Raw genomic sequence first — 13,955 nt, forward strand, 5'->3', positions numbered from 1 at the left:
CCCTCTCCCGCAATGCCCTGCGCGGGGCGCTCTCTCCTTGCCTGGATCAGCCCAGCGCCCTGGCCCGCCCCCTAGTGGGTGGGAGCATGTGGCACAGGCCTCTTCCCCTGGCCTGGGCTGCAAGTGATTGTCTGACCCCCACCCTGTGCCCTGCGCCCACCCACAACACAAACCTCACTTTAATGAAATATTCCAGTCACTGCTTGTTCTGCAGAAATGCTTTCACTTTCTTCTCATAGGATCTGCCTCCTGCTATTATGCCTCAAGGAAAGAAACAACCCAACTTGTTTACCAGTCTCCTCAATCAGATCTGCTCAGTCAGAAAACTCTCCTCTTTCTCCGTTTAAAGAACAGACAGAAACTCAAGTTACATGCAAGGTATGTTGTTCTTCTCCAGCTGCTGATGGTTATCTGAAATAACAAACCCCTTAGGATTTAGAAGAAAATTGTACAAATGGCTTATGTTTCCTCCAACTTGTTATTTTTGAACTTGCTTTGATTTTGCTCTGGTCTTACATAGTCTTAAACTTAATTTTTGAAACATTTTGAAGAGATCTAACCCTTAGGTTAATATATTCATAGTGATTTAAAAGAAAATCAGGAACCCTTTTTCCCAGTGGAGTGGGGTTTGCACTCTGAATAAATATTGTCCTAACCTTTAATTTATTAAAACACCTTGGGTACAGATTAAACTTCTTTGCTCAGTTTTTCTTTTCAGGTTCTCTTACCAGCTTTGAAATGGGACTTGAAATGGATTGACAGGCTTTTGTCTGTAGCGTCACTCAAGCTTCTGCATCCTCTGCTGAAATGCTGTTTTGCAAAGTGAGTCAGTTAATTGGCACAGATATTCCTGCGTCCTCTGCTACAGAAGCATACTTAAAGGACTATATTTTCTCTTTCTCCAGCAGTGGAAGAACGCTACTGTTCCAAAGCTTTCCTGAATCAGATCCTCAGTCTTTTTTATAGTTCACTCACAGTCAACAGGATCTGAATTTAAAGTGCAGACTTTGGGAGGGAGGAAGAGGGAATATAAAGTTAAATCTGCTGTTAGAGGTATTTCCCTCAACCCTCCCATTTCCCTGGGTCTTGTCACACAGACAACAAGCAGCAAAAGACTAGAAGTCCAAAGTGCAGACAATACGATGTTTATTGGGGTTAGTTTGCAAGCAACCATATTCCGAAGCCCTTCACACCAGTCGGGCTTATCTCTATACACCCATGGAGTCTGTTCCCCAGTGTCCCCCTTCCCAGCTCTGACGCCCACAGAACGTTTACCCCGTGTCCCCCTTCCCAGCTCTGACACCGCAGAGTGTTTACCCCATGTCCCTGTTCCCCATTCCCCTCCCTTAGCAAACATCATTCCAATTTCGCTTTCCTCCCACTTCCTGCTTGACCCGTTTACACAGTAATATTCTCAGCTATCCCTTAACCGATCATTTTACTGAAATCTATCTAACCAATCCTAACATATTGTAACATAATTCTCTAACCAGTTATATCCCACTACCCTAATTAACTTACACCCAGCAAAATTAATTATACAGCCGACAAAAACAATTAGAGAACCAGACAGATTGACAATAGAAAAGTGGGGGCCATAAAGCTAAAACATACAGAAATGAGGGTTTCACAACCACAACCACTTTGATAAGTGATTTCTTGCCAGACAGGATGCTGTCAAACTAAGTTTTCTTTAACCATCTTTATCTGGTGATGAGGGGCACTATCAGCACAGGATCGTTTTCCTAACAGCCCAATAGCACCTTATTTCAATGTGACTGGTTTGGGAGGTGAGGATGAGACCTACGCTTCCCAGCTTATGGCTGCACCTGGTGCTTAGCCAAAAGTAGGCTGACCAGATAGCAACTGTGAAAAATCGGGATGGAGGTGGGGGGTAATAGAAGCCCATATATAAAAAAACCCAAATATCAGGACTGTCCTTATAAAATCGGGATATCTGGTCACCCTAGCCAAAGGCCTTAACCTAAGAACAAGGCCTCAGACTGCCACAGGGAGAGAAGGCCCAGACACAGGCAGACTTGTGATTTTGATTCTTTGTTTTATACCCCTGGTAACTAGCTAAGTGATAAAAATACACCGAAGTTGTTAAAGTCTAGGCCTGTACAGGCAGGCCTGAATATCTCTATTCTAAAATCTACAAAGATCAATCTAGGACCAAGAATTCAGATCCAATTTATAATATACAAATAGAGCAATGGCCACATTTTGACCCAGCCTTAACTGGGCTTTCATTTCTTCGCCCACAAGTTTACAAGTGCAAACTACTCAAAGAGATGTTATCAATGGTTTGCTGTCAGACTGGGGGGATGTACCTAACAGAGTCATGCAGGGATCTGTCCTGTGGCTGTTACTATTCAATATTTTCATGGATGACTTGGATAATGGAGTGGAGGGCATGCTTATAAAATTTGCAGGTGACATCAAGCTGAGAGGGGTTGCAAGGACAGTATTAGAATTCAAACCAATCTTGACAAATTGGAAAATTGGTCTAAAATAAAGAAGATGAAATTCAATAAAGACAAGTACAAAATACTACACACTGGGGAAACAAAGCAAATGCACAACTACAAAATGGGGACTAACTGGCTAGATGTGGTAGTGCTGAAAAGGACCTGGGGGTGATAATGGATCACAAATTGAACTTGAGTCAACAGTGTGATGCAGTTATGAAAAAGGCAACTATAATTCCAGGCTGTATTAGCAGGAGTGTCATTTAAGACATGGGAAGTAACTGTCCCGCTCCACTCAACACTGATGTGGCCTCAGCTGTTTGTCTCCCTTCAACCCCAACTCGGTGCTGCTTTTGTAACAATCAAACTATTTGCGGGGCTTTGCCTGTCCTCAAGCACCATCCCGGTTGCTATGGGAAAGAGGGCTGTGCTGAGGTTGGAACCGCTGATCCCAAGGATGTCTGAATAAAAGCTGCAGCACAAGATTTCCTGCCCCTGGCTCGTAGTCTTACTCACCATGGCTGCAGCAGCAAATCGACTCTTGCAGTAGCCAGGGGTTCTGCTTACGTTGTGGCTTGCAGGGAAGTGCATTGAGCATGGGCAGTGGGTATAGGCAAGGGGACAGCCTATTGTGGCCCCTCCCGCAGGCCAGCATGCCTCCTGCAGGGACTCAGGGCCGCTGGAGCAGCTGGTGCTGGGTCGCGCTGCCTGCACAGCACTCCGGGGCTGGCCACCCAAGTGCCAGGACTGGGGGCCACCTGGAGCCCTGGGGCTGGGGGTGCGGTGACCGTGCTGATCGGCCACCTGACCACTGGGGTGGGGGGGTGCGACAACTGTGTCACCCAGCTGCCCGAGAACCAGGACTAGGTGCGCCCTGGGGCAGGGGCGCAGCGACCGCGCTGCCCAGATACCTGGAGCCCCAGGGCTGAGGGTGCACCAGCCATGCTGCCCAGACACCTGGAGCTCTGGAACTGGGGGTGCTGTCGCTGCGCTCTCCAGGGGCTCTGGGCCTGAGGCTGCGGTGGACCAGGGCTGGGGCCTTGCCCCTCTGCCCCCGGTCATCCAGCGGTGGGGCTGGGGGTCTGCGGTGGGGATGCTTTGGGCTCCTGAAGGGGAAGACCAGAAGGTACCCATTCTCACACCTTTGATTGCTATTGCAGTGTAATTGTAAGCAAGTTGTCCTTGTCTCTCTCTCCCCTTCCCAGTGTTATCAGTCCCTTAGCCCCAGGTTATCTTACTTTTCTTTGCTGTCTCTCAGTGTTCGTGAGGATAATAAAAATTAATAGATTGAGGAGAAAAGGCTCTTTATTCATTCAGCACACTGGGGTTAGCAGGGCTGTAGTTTACAGGGGAGTACATGGGGGACAGCTTGGTAAGGAACAACACACATAAGGGTCACATCACTGTAGGACATTGATAAAACTAGTTTTCAAAGCCTCATGGAGACGCAGTATGCCTCGATGTGCTCTTCTTATTGCCCTGGTGTCTGGCTGCTCAATGCTGGCTGCCAGGCTATCTTCCTCAACACCCCTAACCCGCCGGAAACTTTTCTCCGTTTGTTTCACAGATATTAATGGAGCACACAGCCTACAGCAACAACGATGGGGATATTGCTCTCGTTAGGTCTAACCTAGTAAGCAAACTACGCCAGCGGGCTTTTAAACATCCAAAGGCACATTCCACTTGCTCAGTCTATGGCTGAACCACTCCTTACTGATGTCCAGGCTGTCTGTGTATGGCTTCATGAGCTGTGGGAGGAAGAGGTAGGCTGGGTCTCCCAGCATCACTACCGGCATTTCAACCTCACCATTGGTTATTTTGGAGTCTGGAAAGGCAGTCCCTGCCTGCAGCTTTCTGAATAGATCTGTGTTCCTAAAGATGGGTGCGTTCCTAAAGATGCACCTTTCCCGACCATCCCGTGATCCACCAGTGCTTGCAACACCATTGAGAAGTACCCCTTTTGCTTTATGTACTCTTTGGCAAGGTGGTTTGGTGCCAAGATAGGGATATGCGTTCCGCCTACTGCCCCACCGGAACTGCATCACAGCAAAACCATCCACTATGTCCTGCATGTTGCCCAGGGTCACTACCCTGCTTAGCAGAAGTCTATTTATTGCCTTGCTAGGCCATGGCGTCGCCGTGGGTAAGCCAGGCTTAGGTAGGGCTGCCAACTTTCTACTCGCACAAAACCGAACAGCCTTACCCTGCCCCTGCTTTGAGTCCCCCCGCTCACTCCACTCCCCCCTCCCTCTGTTGCTTGCTCTCACCCACTGGCTCATTTTCACCAGGCTGAGTCAGAGGCTCGGGGTGCAGGAGGGGATGAGGGCTCCCGAGTGGGGCCAGCAATGCGTTCAGGGTGCAGGAGTGGGCTGGGAGCTGGAGACCCGACGCTTGGGGTGGGGGCACCGTGCGGAGCCCCCTGGCTGCCCCTCAGCCTAGGAGCTGGAGCAACATGCTGCAGGTTCCTGTGGAGCCACAGGGCAGCGCTCTGGGAGGGGACGCAAGCCCTGCTGGTGGGGATGCACTCCAACGTCCCATGCACAGGGTGGGGCCCTGCCAAATGGCCTTGCTTCAATCGGAGGCTGAGTGTTGCCTTAAGTAAAATCAAGCTAGATATGGTAGACTCCGCGCCCCCTCCTTTGCACATTGGTACAGCTCCACTCCCCCCGAATGGCAACTAATTGGTACGCTCCACCCCTTCCTCCCCTTTGCAGCCGGGTGGTAGGCGCCGCGCTCGCGGATTGGCGGCGCGGGCCCGCAGTCGGCGCGAGCGCTGTTCGGGGCGCGTGGGGCCGGCGCGGCGTGGGGCCTCGGCTTCGGCCTCCTTCCCTCTCGCGCCAGCGGCGGGCGGCGGCCAGGATGGCTTCCGGTGAGTGCCTCGCTCCGGGGGGGCGGCGTGTGACGCAGCCAGGGGAAACGGGCCTGGCCGCCGCCATGTTGGACTCCCTGTTTCTCCCACTTCGCTCCCTGGCCTCGTCTTCCCCTCGGGGGCGTTGGGGTAGCCCCGCCCCCTCGTGTCGGGGAGGGGTGTCTCTTCCCTCGGGGGGGGGCGTTGGGGCAGCCCCGCCCCCCTGTGTCGGGGAGGGGTGTCTCTTCCCTCGGGGGGGGGCGTTGGGGCAGCCCCGCCCCCCCTGTGTCGGGGAGGGGTGTCTCTTCCCTGGGGGGGGAGCGTTGGGGCAGCCCCCCCGTGTGGGGGAGGGTTGTCTCTTCCCTCGGGGGGGGGCGTTGGGGAAGCCCCGCCCCCCGTGTCGGGGAGGGGTGTCTCTTCCCTCGGGGGGGGCGTTGGGGAAGCGCCGCCCCCCCTGTGTCGGGGAGGGGTGCCTCTCCCCTTGGGGGGGGCGTTGGGGCAGCCCCGCCCCCCGTGTCGGGGAGGGGTGCCTCTCCCCTGGGGGGGGGCGTTGGGGCAGCCCCGCCCTCCCTGTGTCGGGGGGGTGCCTTTCTTCTCTCCTAGGAGCATGGACGTGGGGTGGCTCCCTCATCTCATGGGGGCTCCTGTGGGCTGAGCAGGGGCCCTCTTATGTGTCCTCGTTGGGCTAGGCTCTGGGCGCCCTTTGGGGAGTGACAACGCAGCACTTGAAGGCGTGTGTCCCCTGTCAGTGGCTGTGAGGGTGACCCTGGGGGTTGTGTGGTTCCTGGCACCCACCGGATCAGCTCCCGCTTCTAGCTGTGATTGCGCCGGGTGACCCTGGCATCTTGCTTTCCATAGGCCTGCGGGCCTGCAAGCACATCCACATAGCCCAAGGGGCTGTCGCCTTTTCCTCATCCCTAGCAGAAAGCTGAGAGAGGGGCCTTTACATCCTCTACCCCCTGATTTAAAAAGAGCACCTGCTTCAATGGATTGAGGCTCTTCATAGATGGGGTGGGGAGTAGAGGCTGCGCTGTCACAGCATTAACTGCTCCATAATCTCCATGGGGCTTCCTTGAGAACGCACCAGTCCCTTTGCATCCATCAACATGCAAAAATGTGTCTGGCATCTGGTACTGATACCTTGGGAAAGTGTCCTGTATTCACAGGATCCATGGTACCTAGATTGGATTGTAGATGGAGGGCTGTGGGGGTGGGGAGACAATATAAAAATAAAACATTGCTGTTTCTGCTTGATTATAAAAACAAAATCTATTTTAAGCTCTGCAGCAATGGCAGTTGAGGGTGAAGATAGAAGTCCTGTTGTTGCAGGTGCTTCCGAGGGTCAGCCTTTTTTTGTCAGGGTTGGGTTATTACAGTGCTGTCTCAGACTGATTTGGATGATAGAGAATGGATAAGGAAGGCATGAGATGTTAAGTGTCTTGTGGAAATGCACAGAGGACGGTCTTTCACCATAAAGAAAAGATTTCAAAAGTGGCTTAAAAATTAATTGAGAATGAGATTGGTCTCTTTCCCACTGAGTGAGACTTGGCAGCAAAATTGTAGACATTTTCTCCCCACATCCCAGAGTTTAACAGTTTGCAATTTGAGAATAGGTTTTTCCATTTTTTCCTCACTGTGTTGCTCAAACTCACAATAATCTTCATAAAAGATAAAAATTTAGAGGCAGAGCTGTCTCAGATGCTAATAAATCAAGGAACTTGAAGTCAAGGAAAACTGCCGAGGAGGCTGATTTACTGATAGGCGCTGTCCCAGCCAAGGCCCCTGGGGACTTCTTTCAGGTTTTTAAAAAACAGCATATACAATAACTCCCAAAATAACCATCTAAACTTTGTTTCAATTTAAGAACCTGTAAAATCTCTCTGTTGATCTCAGGTTTTAGTAAATTATTGTTTTTACAAAGCCTGAAATGTGATACTGCCATCTTAAAATAGTTATTGCCTTTGTGTGGTGTTTTTTAGAAGTTCCGGCCCTGAGTAGCTTACAGGGTAAGGCCCTGATCTTGCTAAGACTTACATGTGGCCTTCCATTTAAGCACTTATGTAAATGTAGGCAGGATTGAGTCCTTAATTAGACAAGGTGAAGGGAGGGGCTAGGTTTATAACAAATGTAGATATATTTTTCATGGAAAACTTAATAATTTAAGTGCTAATGTTTAACTTTTTTGAAATTGAGAATAAGGGAGGGCAAAAGAGAAGGAATAGACATCACTGAGAGGTCAGCAGTGGAGAGCTAGTTAAAAAAAATGGATTTGGAAAAATAGTGTAGGCAGCAGTATGAATAATGACAGGAAGGTGGGAGTGAAGTAGAGAAGGAGTGACAAAAGAGAAAAGAGTGTGCATGGTGTGTGTCACATGAGGAGAGCCAGGAGAAGTGAGCTGAGATGTATGCTGCTGGGAGGGATTGTGTTGCATGTTGAAAGTGAGGACAGTGGAAAGTGCAGGGAAGGCTTTTGTTGGATGGAAGGGGGAAACATGGTTAGAGCAGCAGGAATGGATATAATTTTTTCTCCAATGTGTTGGCGAGATTGAAGTGGTGAGAGTGAGGGAGGCTGGAAAAGAAGAGGCCACAGTACTCCAGGTGAAAGAATCATGGAATGAACCCACAGATTCACTAATGGTGACAGATAAGAGACAGATTTTAGCAACTTTTTAGAGTGAGAAACAACAATATTTGTCAAGATCCGATGAGAGTCAAGGAAAACAAAGTCAAAAATTAAAAACAAGCTTGTGATCTTGAGAGTCAAGGATAGCTGAGATGGTTAGAGTGGTCAGATGAATTCAGTTTTTGACATGTTTGCAGAGACAAGCCATGTAAGAGAAGAGAGAGAGGTGTGAGCCTGGGTAGATGAAGGAGAGAGATGGAGTGAAATCACCAAAAGTTAATAGTGGACTGTGAAAGTAGGCTTGGCTGTGTAGGGAGATATAAATAGAAACCATAGTTATGTTCAAATTTTTCGTCTCTGGAGACTTAAATTTGGATTGGATTGCAGGTGAATTGAGGAAGTACTTGTAAAAAGTAATTACACAAATTGTTAAAATTTTGGTTGTGACTGGTAGTGTAGGTTCTAAAGGGACCAAAGCTGGCATGGGAATGGGTAAGTGACATATGTAGATGACTTGTAAAGTTCAGTCTCTAACACAGTGATGGGCAGCCTGCGGGCCGCATGTGACCTGTCAGGGTAATCTGATTGCAGGCCGTGAGATATTGTGCTGATGTTGACCATGCACAGGCTCGACCCCCCACAGCTCCCAGTGGCTGCGTTTTGCTGTTCCCAGCCAAAGGGACCTGCGGGAAGTGGCGGCCATCATGTCCCTGCTGTGCGCTGCTGCCCGTAGCTCCCATTGGCCAGAAGTGATGAACCACGGCCACTGGGAGCTGCGGAGGACCATGCCTACGCACGGTCAACATCAGCAAAATGTCTCTCAGTTCACAATCAGATTACCCCGGTGGGCTGCAGGTTACCCACCACTGCTCTAACCAATACCATTTCACCAGCTCTATCAAGAGTTTTTGACATTACCCATTGTAAATGGTATCAGCCATTAAAATGTAAAAAGCCGAGGAAATCTGCCTTTATTCATAACTGTTGTAGAGGGAGGGATATGGTAGGCCTAATCTATAAGGGAAAGGCAATTCACGGTTCCAAAATATTAAATCTCTGATACCAGGCAATGGGCATGCTCAGCCTAATGTTGCTCTGATAGCTTTTAAAGTCTAGGTTCGTAGACCTGATGTGGTAATAGTATATTCACGGGGAGCTTCAGGTGCAGAGTTTGCTGCTTAGGGCCCTTATTAAGATGTTTTACAAAGTACAGGTTTAACTTGAGCTTAATTGCTGTAGTTCTGAGATTTATCTCTCAAAATCCATGTTCTTTTAATGTACTCGCACTTTTTGAATCTGTTTGCCTGCTATTAGAAAGATTCCATCATTTGGAAGTAGAGTAGTAAAGTCTTGACCTTTGTTCGGAAAACTTGCATCCTTTGTAAATGAACAACCAAAACTGGGGTTTCTGTCTGTCTTGTGCTGGTGATTATAATGTTCCTGCCACTGCCAAAAGGCAGAGGAATGTCATGGAGTGGAGAAAGGCCTTTCTTTCCATTAATACTCCCCCAAATTCCACCGTACCCTCAGCTCCTTTGCCAAGAAGAGCTCTCTAATATAACCCATTGTCTTAAAATGGACATCAGATAAAACTGACAGATTTGGCTTTGCCTGATTTCTTTATTTTAAGATATTTATGGTGTACTCTTAATCTATAATGGTATTGCATTCTCTAGCCATCAGAGGGTGCCCATTCATCAGTCATGCAATTCTTGAGACTTGAAGTGGTGTCATCAAAGTAAAATCTGTATTTCAAAAAGCATGGTGAAAGTAGTTACAAGTACTGCACTTGCCTGAGTTCCACTAATAGTTTTATTGTTTTACAAACAGATTTAAAAAAATGATTTTCTCTTGCAAATGAAAGGGGAAACTGTTTGACTATACAAGGAAAATAGCTAAACTGATAAATGCTGTCAAATGCACAAAGTAACCTGAGAAAATAATTTTTTTCTCTGTTTCATTTACAATAATTTTAGGAGCTACTTCTGAAAGTAATAGATAAGACTTTCAAAGAAATGTTTTTTGTTTTTTTTTTAAGTTGATGTCCTTTAGTGACTTTTTGACACAGTGCTGTTTTGGTAACTGTCCCTTTTGACTACTCTAAAAACTGTGTAATAAACATACAGTGCGTGCATGCATAGGTTGACTTTTTTTTATGCAGAACTCATTTCTTTGAATTCATTGAAAATCTATAAACGACTTAGAAGAAATTCTGGATTAACCGTTTACTTCTGCCTTTGGTTCTTACTGTCTTCACTCTATTTATGAGACTTTTTCTTGTTAGTCCTTACCTAGGTGCTCTAGAATTGAGGTCTCATTTGGGTGAATTGGAAGTGTTCAGTGCTGCTTACTAAAAATATATATATATATATATATTTTTTTTTTTTAATAGATTCTGGAAGTTACAGACAATCTGAGGGCCAGCAGCAGAGGTATGTGTGCCTTTTTTAATGCTGTCAGTTGTTGTGTGGATCTGCAAAAAATAGTGGGTGAATTCAAGATTCCCCTCATGAGATTTGATACCTTGTACCACCATATCAGGCCCACATTCTCAGGGAGTGTTAGGTACAGAGTTTGACCCACAAGCTCCCTTATTAAGATATCCTACAAGAATTTACATTTGGTTACAAATATTCATGAGGGAAAGAAAGTAAATAGGTTTAGGTCAAAGTGAGAGTGGCTAACATATTAAGTACTTTTGAATGTGTGTGTGGATGATTCCATAAATATACACAAGTATTTTTTTCTTTTTGTTACTTTCTTAAGGTGCAGTCAGAGATATGGTAAGTAGTAAGACGTTGGGCAAAATAGGTAGTCAGAAGTAGCAAGTAAGGTAAATTTTCTTCCCAAAACTAGTTGAAAGAACTTAACTTAACCTACCTTTGTGCTTTCTGAAATTAATAAATTCATAGATAAGAAATTTAAAAACTGATTCATAAAATAGCCACTGGTGTTTTCCATGTGCCAATCTTTCCCATGCTTTTAAAATTACAGGGCTGCTTCACAATCACTTGTATGTGTGTGTTATTGGACAAGTGGCTCTCTTAAGCTCTTTCATTCCCAGAATGCCTCTTATAACCAATTGTAGGGAGTTGGCTCTCAGCTGCACATAAAATGTAAATACAATAGCTGGCTTGTGTTATAACACTAAAACTCCAGTTTTACAATTGGATCTACACGGGCAGACCTTTATGCCCATATACACAGTTTCAGTGAATTTGCTGGGGCTCTCCCCAGGTAGATCCAATAGCAGGATATCGACCTAAATCTGGGTTTCACCATGTGAAGTTGATATTTAAAAGTGTTGTATTGAAATTGGAAAAATGGACTACAACTAAGTTTGTGCACGTTTGCAGAATTTAACTTGATTCTGGAATTTGTGCAGTATTATAATAATCTGAATTGTGAAAAAGATATTCTAGATAATAGTATCCCTTTACAAAAGTATTAAAATCCTGGATACACCTGAGTGTTTTAGTGAAAGTGTCTACAATATGTCTGTGTACATTAACATATGGTTAAATAGGTCATAGTGATGTATGTTTTACACAGCTGAACATACCTTATTTTAGTTCATAACTTTTCTGTGACGTTCATGATGGATTCAGGAAAATGGGACAATATCACGTAACTGTAGTCGGAAGCTGGTGCAGTTTTTCATGAGGATGAGCTACAATATTGTTGAACTCCTCAGCAGATTATCATAGGCACAGTACTTGAGTAAAAGCAGGGCCGGCTCCAGGCACCAGCGAAGGAAGCAGGTGCTTGGGGCAGCCAATGGAAAGGGGCAGCACATCTGGGTCTTTGGTGGCAAGTCCCTCTTAGAGCGAAGGACCTGCCACTAAATTACTGCCGAAGAATGAAGCAGCACAGTAGAGCTTTTCTCGCTTCACTGCTTGGGGCGGCACAAAAGCTGGAGCCGGCCCTGATTAAAAGGCAACTGACTTAATCTGTTAGTATGCTTTGTGTGTTTTGGCATTTGACCTTTTTAAGTGTTCTTTTATAAGAATCCAAATTATTCAAAATTAGATTCATTTTCATTATAGGGTATTCTGGAAAATTATAACAAGGCTCAGTGCTTATACCCTAAAATCTATACTTGAAACAGAATCTGAGTTTAAATTCTCCAGCTTTTGTTTACCTAATCTTTCATCTTAGTCAACTATTTTATCTCTGCATTTCTAATCTGCTTATCACAGTAGGCACATAGGTTAAATACAGAGATGACAAAATTTAAATTAGAAATAGTCCCAAATCACAGTAAGTACAAGAAACTTGCAGTTTACATAGCATAGTTTACTATATACTTTTTCTTATACCGTGTGTTTTTTTAATCTAATACTTGATACAAGTTTATTTGACAGTGTCTGTATTTTACAGCTATTCATCATATGGCAATCAAAATTATGGACAAGCACCACAGGTAGGTTGAAATACAGTTTGTGCTTCTCAAAAAAAATTTTTTTTTTCTGAGTAAGAGATGATGATTGTTGGGTTGACTTGTCTGCATTAAGATATAGCCCAATATCGGTCATCAGTGGAATAAAGCTGCACTGATGCAAACCCTTAGTCTAGACAAGGAGAGACATTGTTTCCTTTTGTGGATTTTACCTCTGCTTGAAATCTTTCTCTAAATTACAGGGTTATTCTGGCTATGGGCAGGGTGGAGAGAGTTCCTCTTATAGACAGAACTATGGAAGTTATCAAGGAAACTATGGACAAAGTCAAACAGGTTGGCTAGCTTGCCAAATTTACTGTCTAGTAAATATTCATGGTTTGATTACATAAAAAATTCCCCTGTTCAATTTTCAGGTTATGGACAAACTTCACAACAAGGATATAGTGGAGGATCTGGTTATGAAAATAAGAATCAGAGCTCATATGGCCAACCGTCTTACGGCAATCAGGAACAACAAAAAGAATCATCTGGAGGGTAAGGAAAGAAAGTTAACCACATACATTTCAAGCACTGTCTGCCAGAGACACCTTGTTAGGTAGCTGTATTAGGAAACTTATTAGAGCAGCCTTTAAGAACATCCTCCAGCTCTGGAAACTTTAAATGGAAATGTAATTTTCTGATAAATGGATTAAACAGTCATACTAGCAATTGTCTGTACTAACAATTCTTAGTCCTGATTTCTGTGGCTTCCTTGTTGCTTATATTGTTGACACCATGGATAGTGTTTAATTTAAAAGTTATTTACTAATACAATATGATCTAAATAGAACATCAATAGATATTTGAGGTATTTGACTTTCTTAAAGGCCACCTGCTTTCACTGTAAGATACTTTGCATGACTCCTCTAGAAGTGGAAGGAGTCACTAGTCTTATAGTCACAGATACAAATGCTTGACTACAGAATTGTGTGTAAACCAATTTGGTGCCAGGACACCGTTGGACAGTCTAGATATTTGACAACTAAAGACTTTAAATGCCAATTGCCTGCTGTTTTTTCTTGTTCAGCCATTCTTGATTTAGGAAATAAGATGGGGAAAGCAAACTACAGTAGGGGTCTGATGTTTGTCTCGACAGCAGGAAGCTTTAGGAATCATGCAGTGGATTAAGACTCTTTTTGTTGTTTAACTGCTGTTTGTTTATTTAGGAAGTTTTAACAGGTTTACAAATCTTTCATATGTAAATATCAGAAACAAAACTATTAAAGCTGACCTTTTGTTTAAGGAGGCACTATACAAATAATATACTCCTCAGAGCTCTCTGGTTACCAGGATGTTCCCATATTTGTGAGCATCATAACACGGCCATTCAAGCCTGTTTGAACATGTTGTTTCTAGTGATTTTTCTTTAATTAAAGCAATTGAAATCTCTGATTACACATATCTAGTCTTTTAACTATGTCTGTCAAATATTAATTTTCCCCCCAAAATTGGACAAGTATGCTGTGTTCTGTATTGAATAGCTGGTCAACTGTACATATTTCAATGGCTCTCCCAGTCTTTATCATTCTCTGGTTCATAATGTGGGTTAAGAGCTGGATTATTTGTAATGGGTGT

At 45.1% G+C, this 13,955-nt stretch overlaps 1 protein-coding gene across 4 annotated transcripts in view; it reads left to right on the forward strand.

Annotated features, from left to right (window-relative positions):
• The first annotated feature begins 44 nt into the window (after positions 1 to 44).
• The window catches only part of TAF15 (TATA-box binding protein associated factor 15), a 34,487-nt gene continuing 20,576 nt past the window's right edge, over positions 45 to 13,955 (forward strand). For 2 of the 4 annotated variants that reach the window (XM_030536331.1, XM_030536332.1), the window contains exons 1-5: positions 5,216 to 5,340; positions 10,335 to 10,374; positions 12,323 to 12,365; positions 12,584 to 12,674; positions 12,755 to 12,875. In XM_030536331.1, coding sequence (XP_030392191.1) covers positions 5,331 to 5,340; positions 10,335 to 10,374; positions 12,323 to 12,365; positions 12,584 to 12,674; positions 12,755 to 12,875 — 305 coding nt within the window. In that variant the 5' untranslated portion in view covers positions 5,216 to 5,330. Of the gene's footprint in view, positions 379 to 5,211; positions 5,341 to 10,334; positions 10,375 to 12,322; positions 12,366 to 12,583; positions 12,675 to 12,754; positions 12,876 to 13,955 lie in introns of those variants that run through there. The other 2 variants (XM_030536335.1, XM_030536333.1) reach the window with 2 other exon arrangements.

The sequence above is a fragment of the Gopherus evgoodei genome, chromosome 17, assembly GCF_007399415.2.
Source record: "Gopherus evgoodei ecotype Sinaloan lineage chromosome 17, rGopEvg1_v1.p, whole genome shotgun sequence".
Classification (NCBI taxonomy): domain Eukaryota; kingdom Metazoa; phylum Chordata; order Testudines; family Testudinidae; genus Gopherus; species Gopherus evgoodei.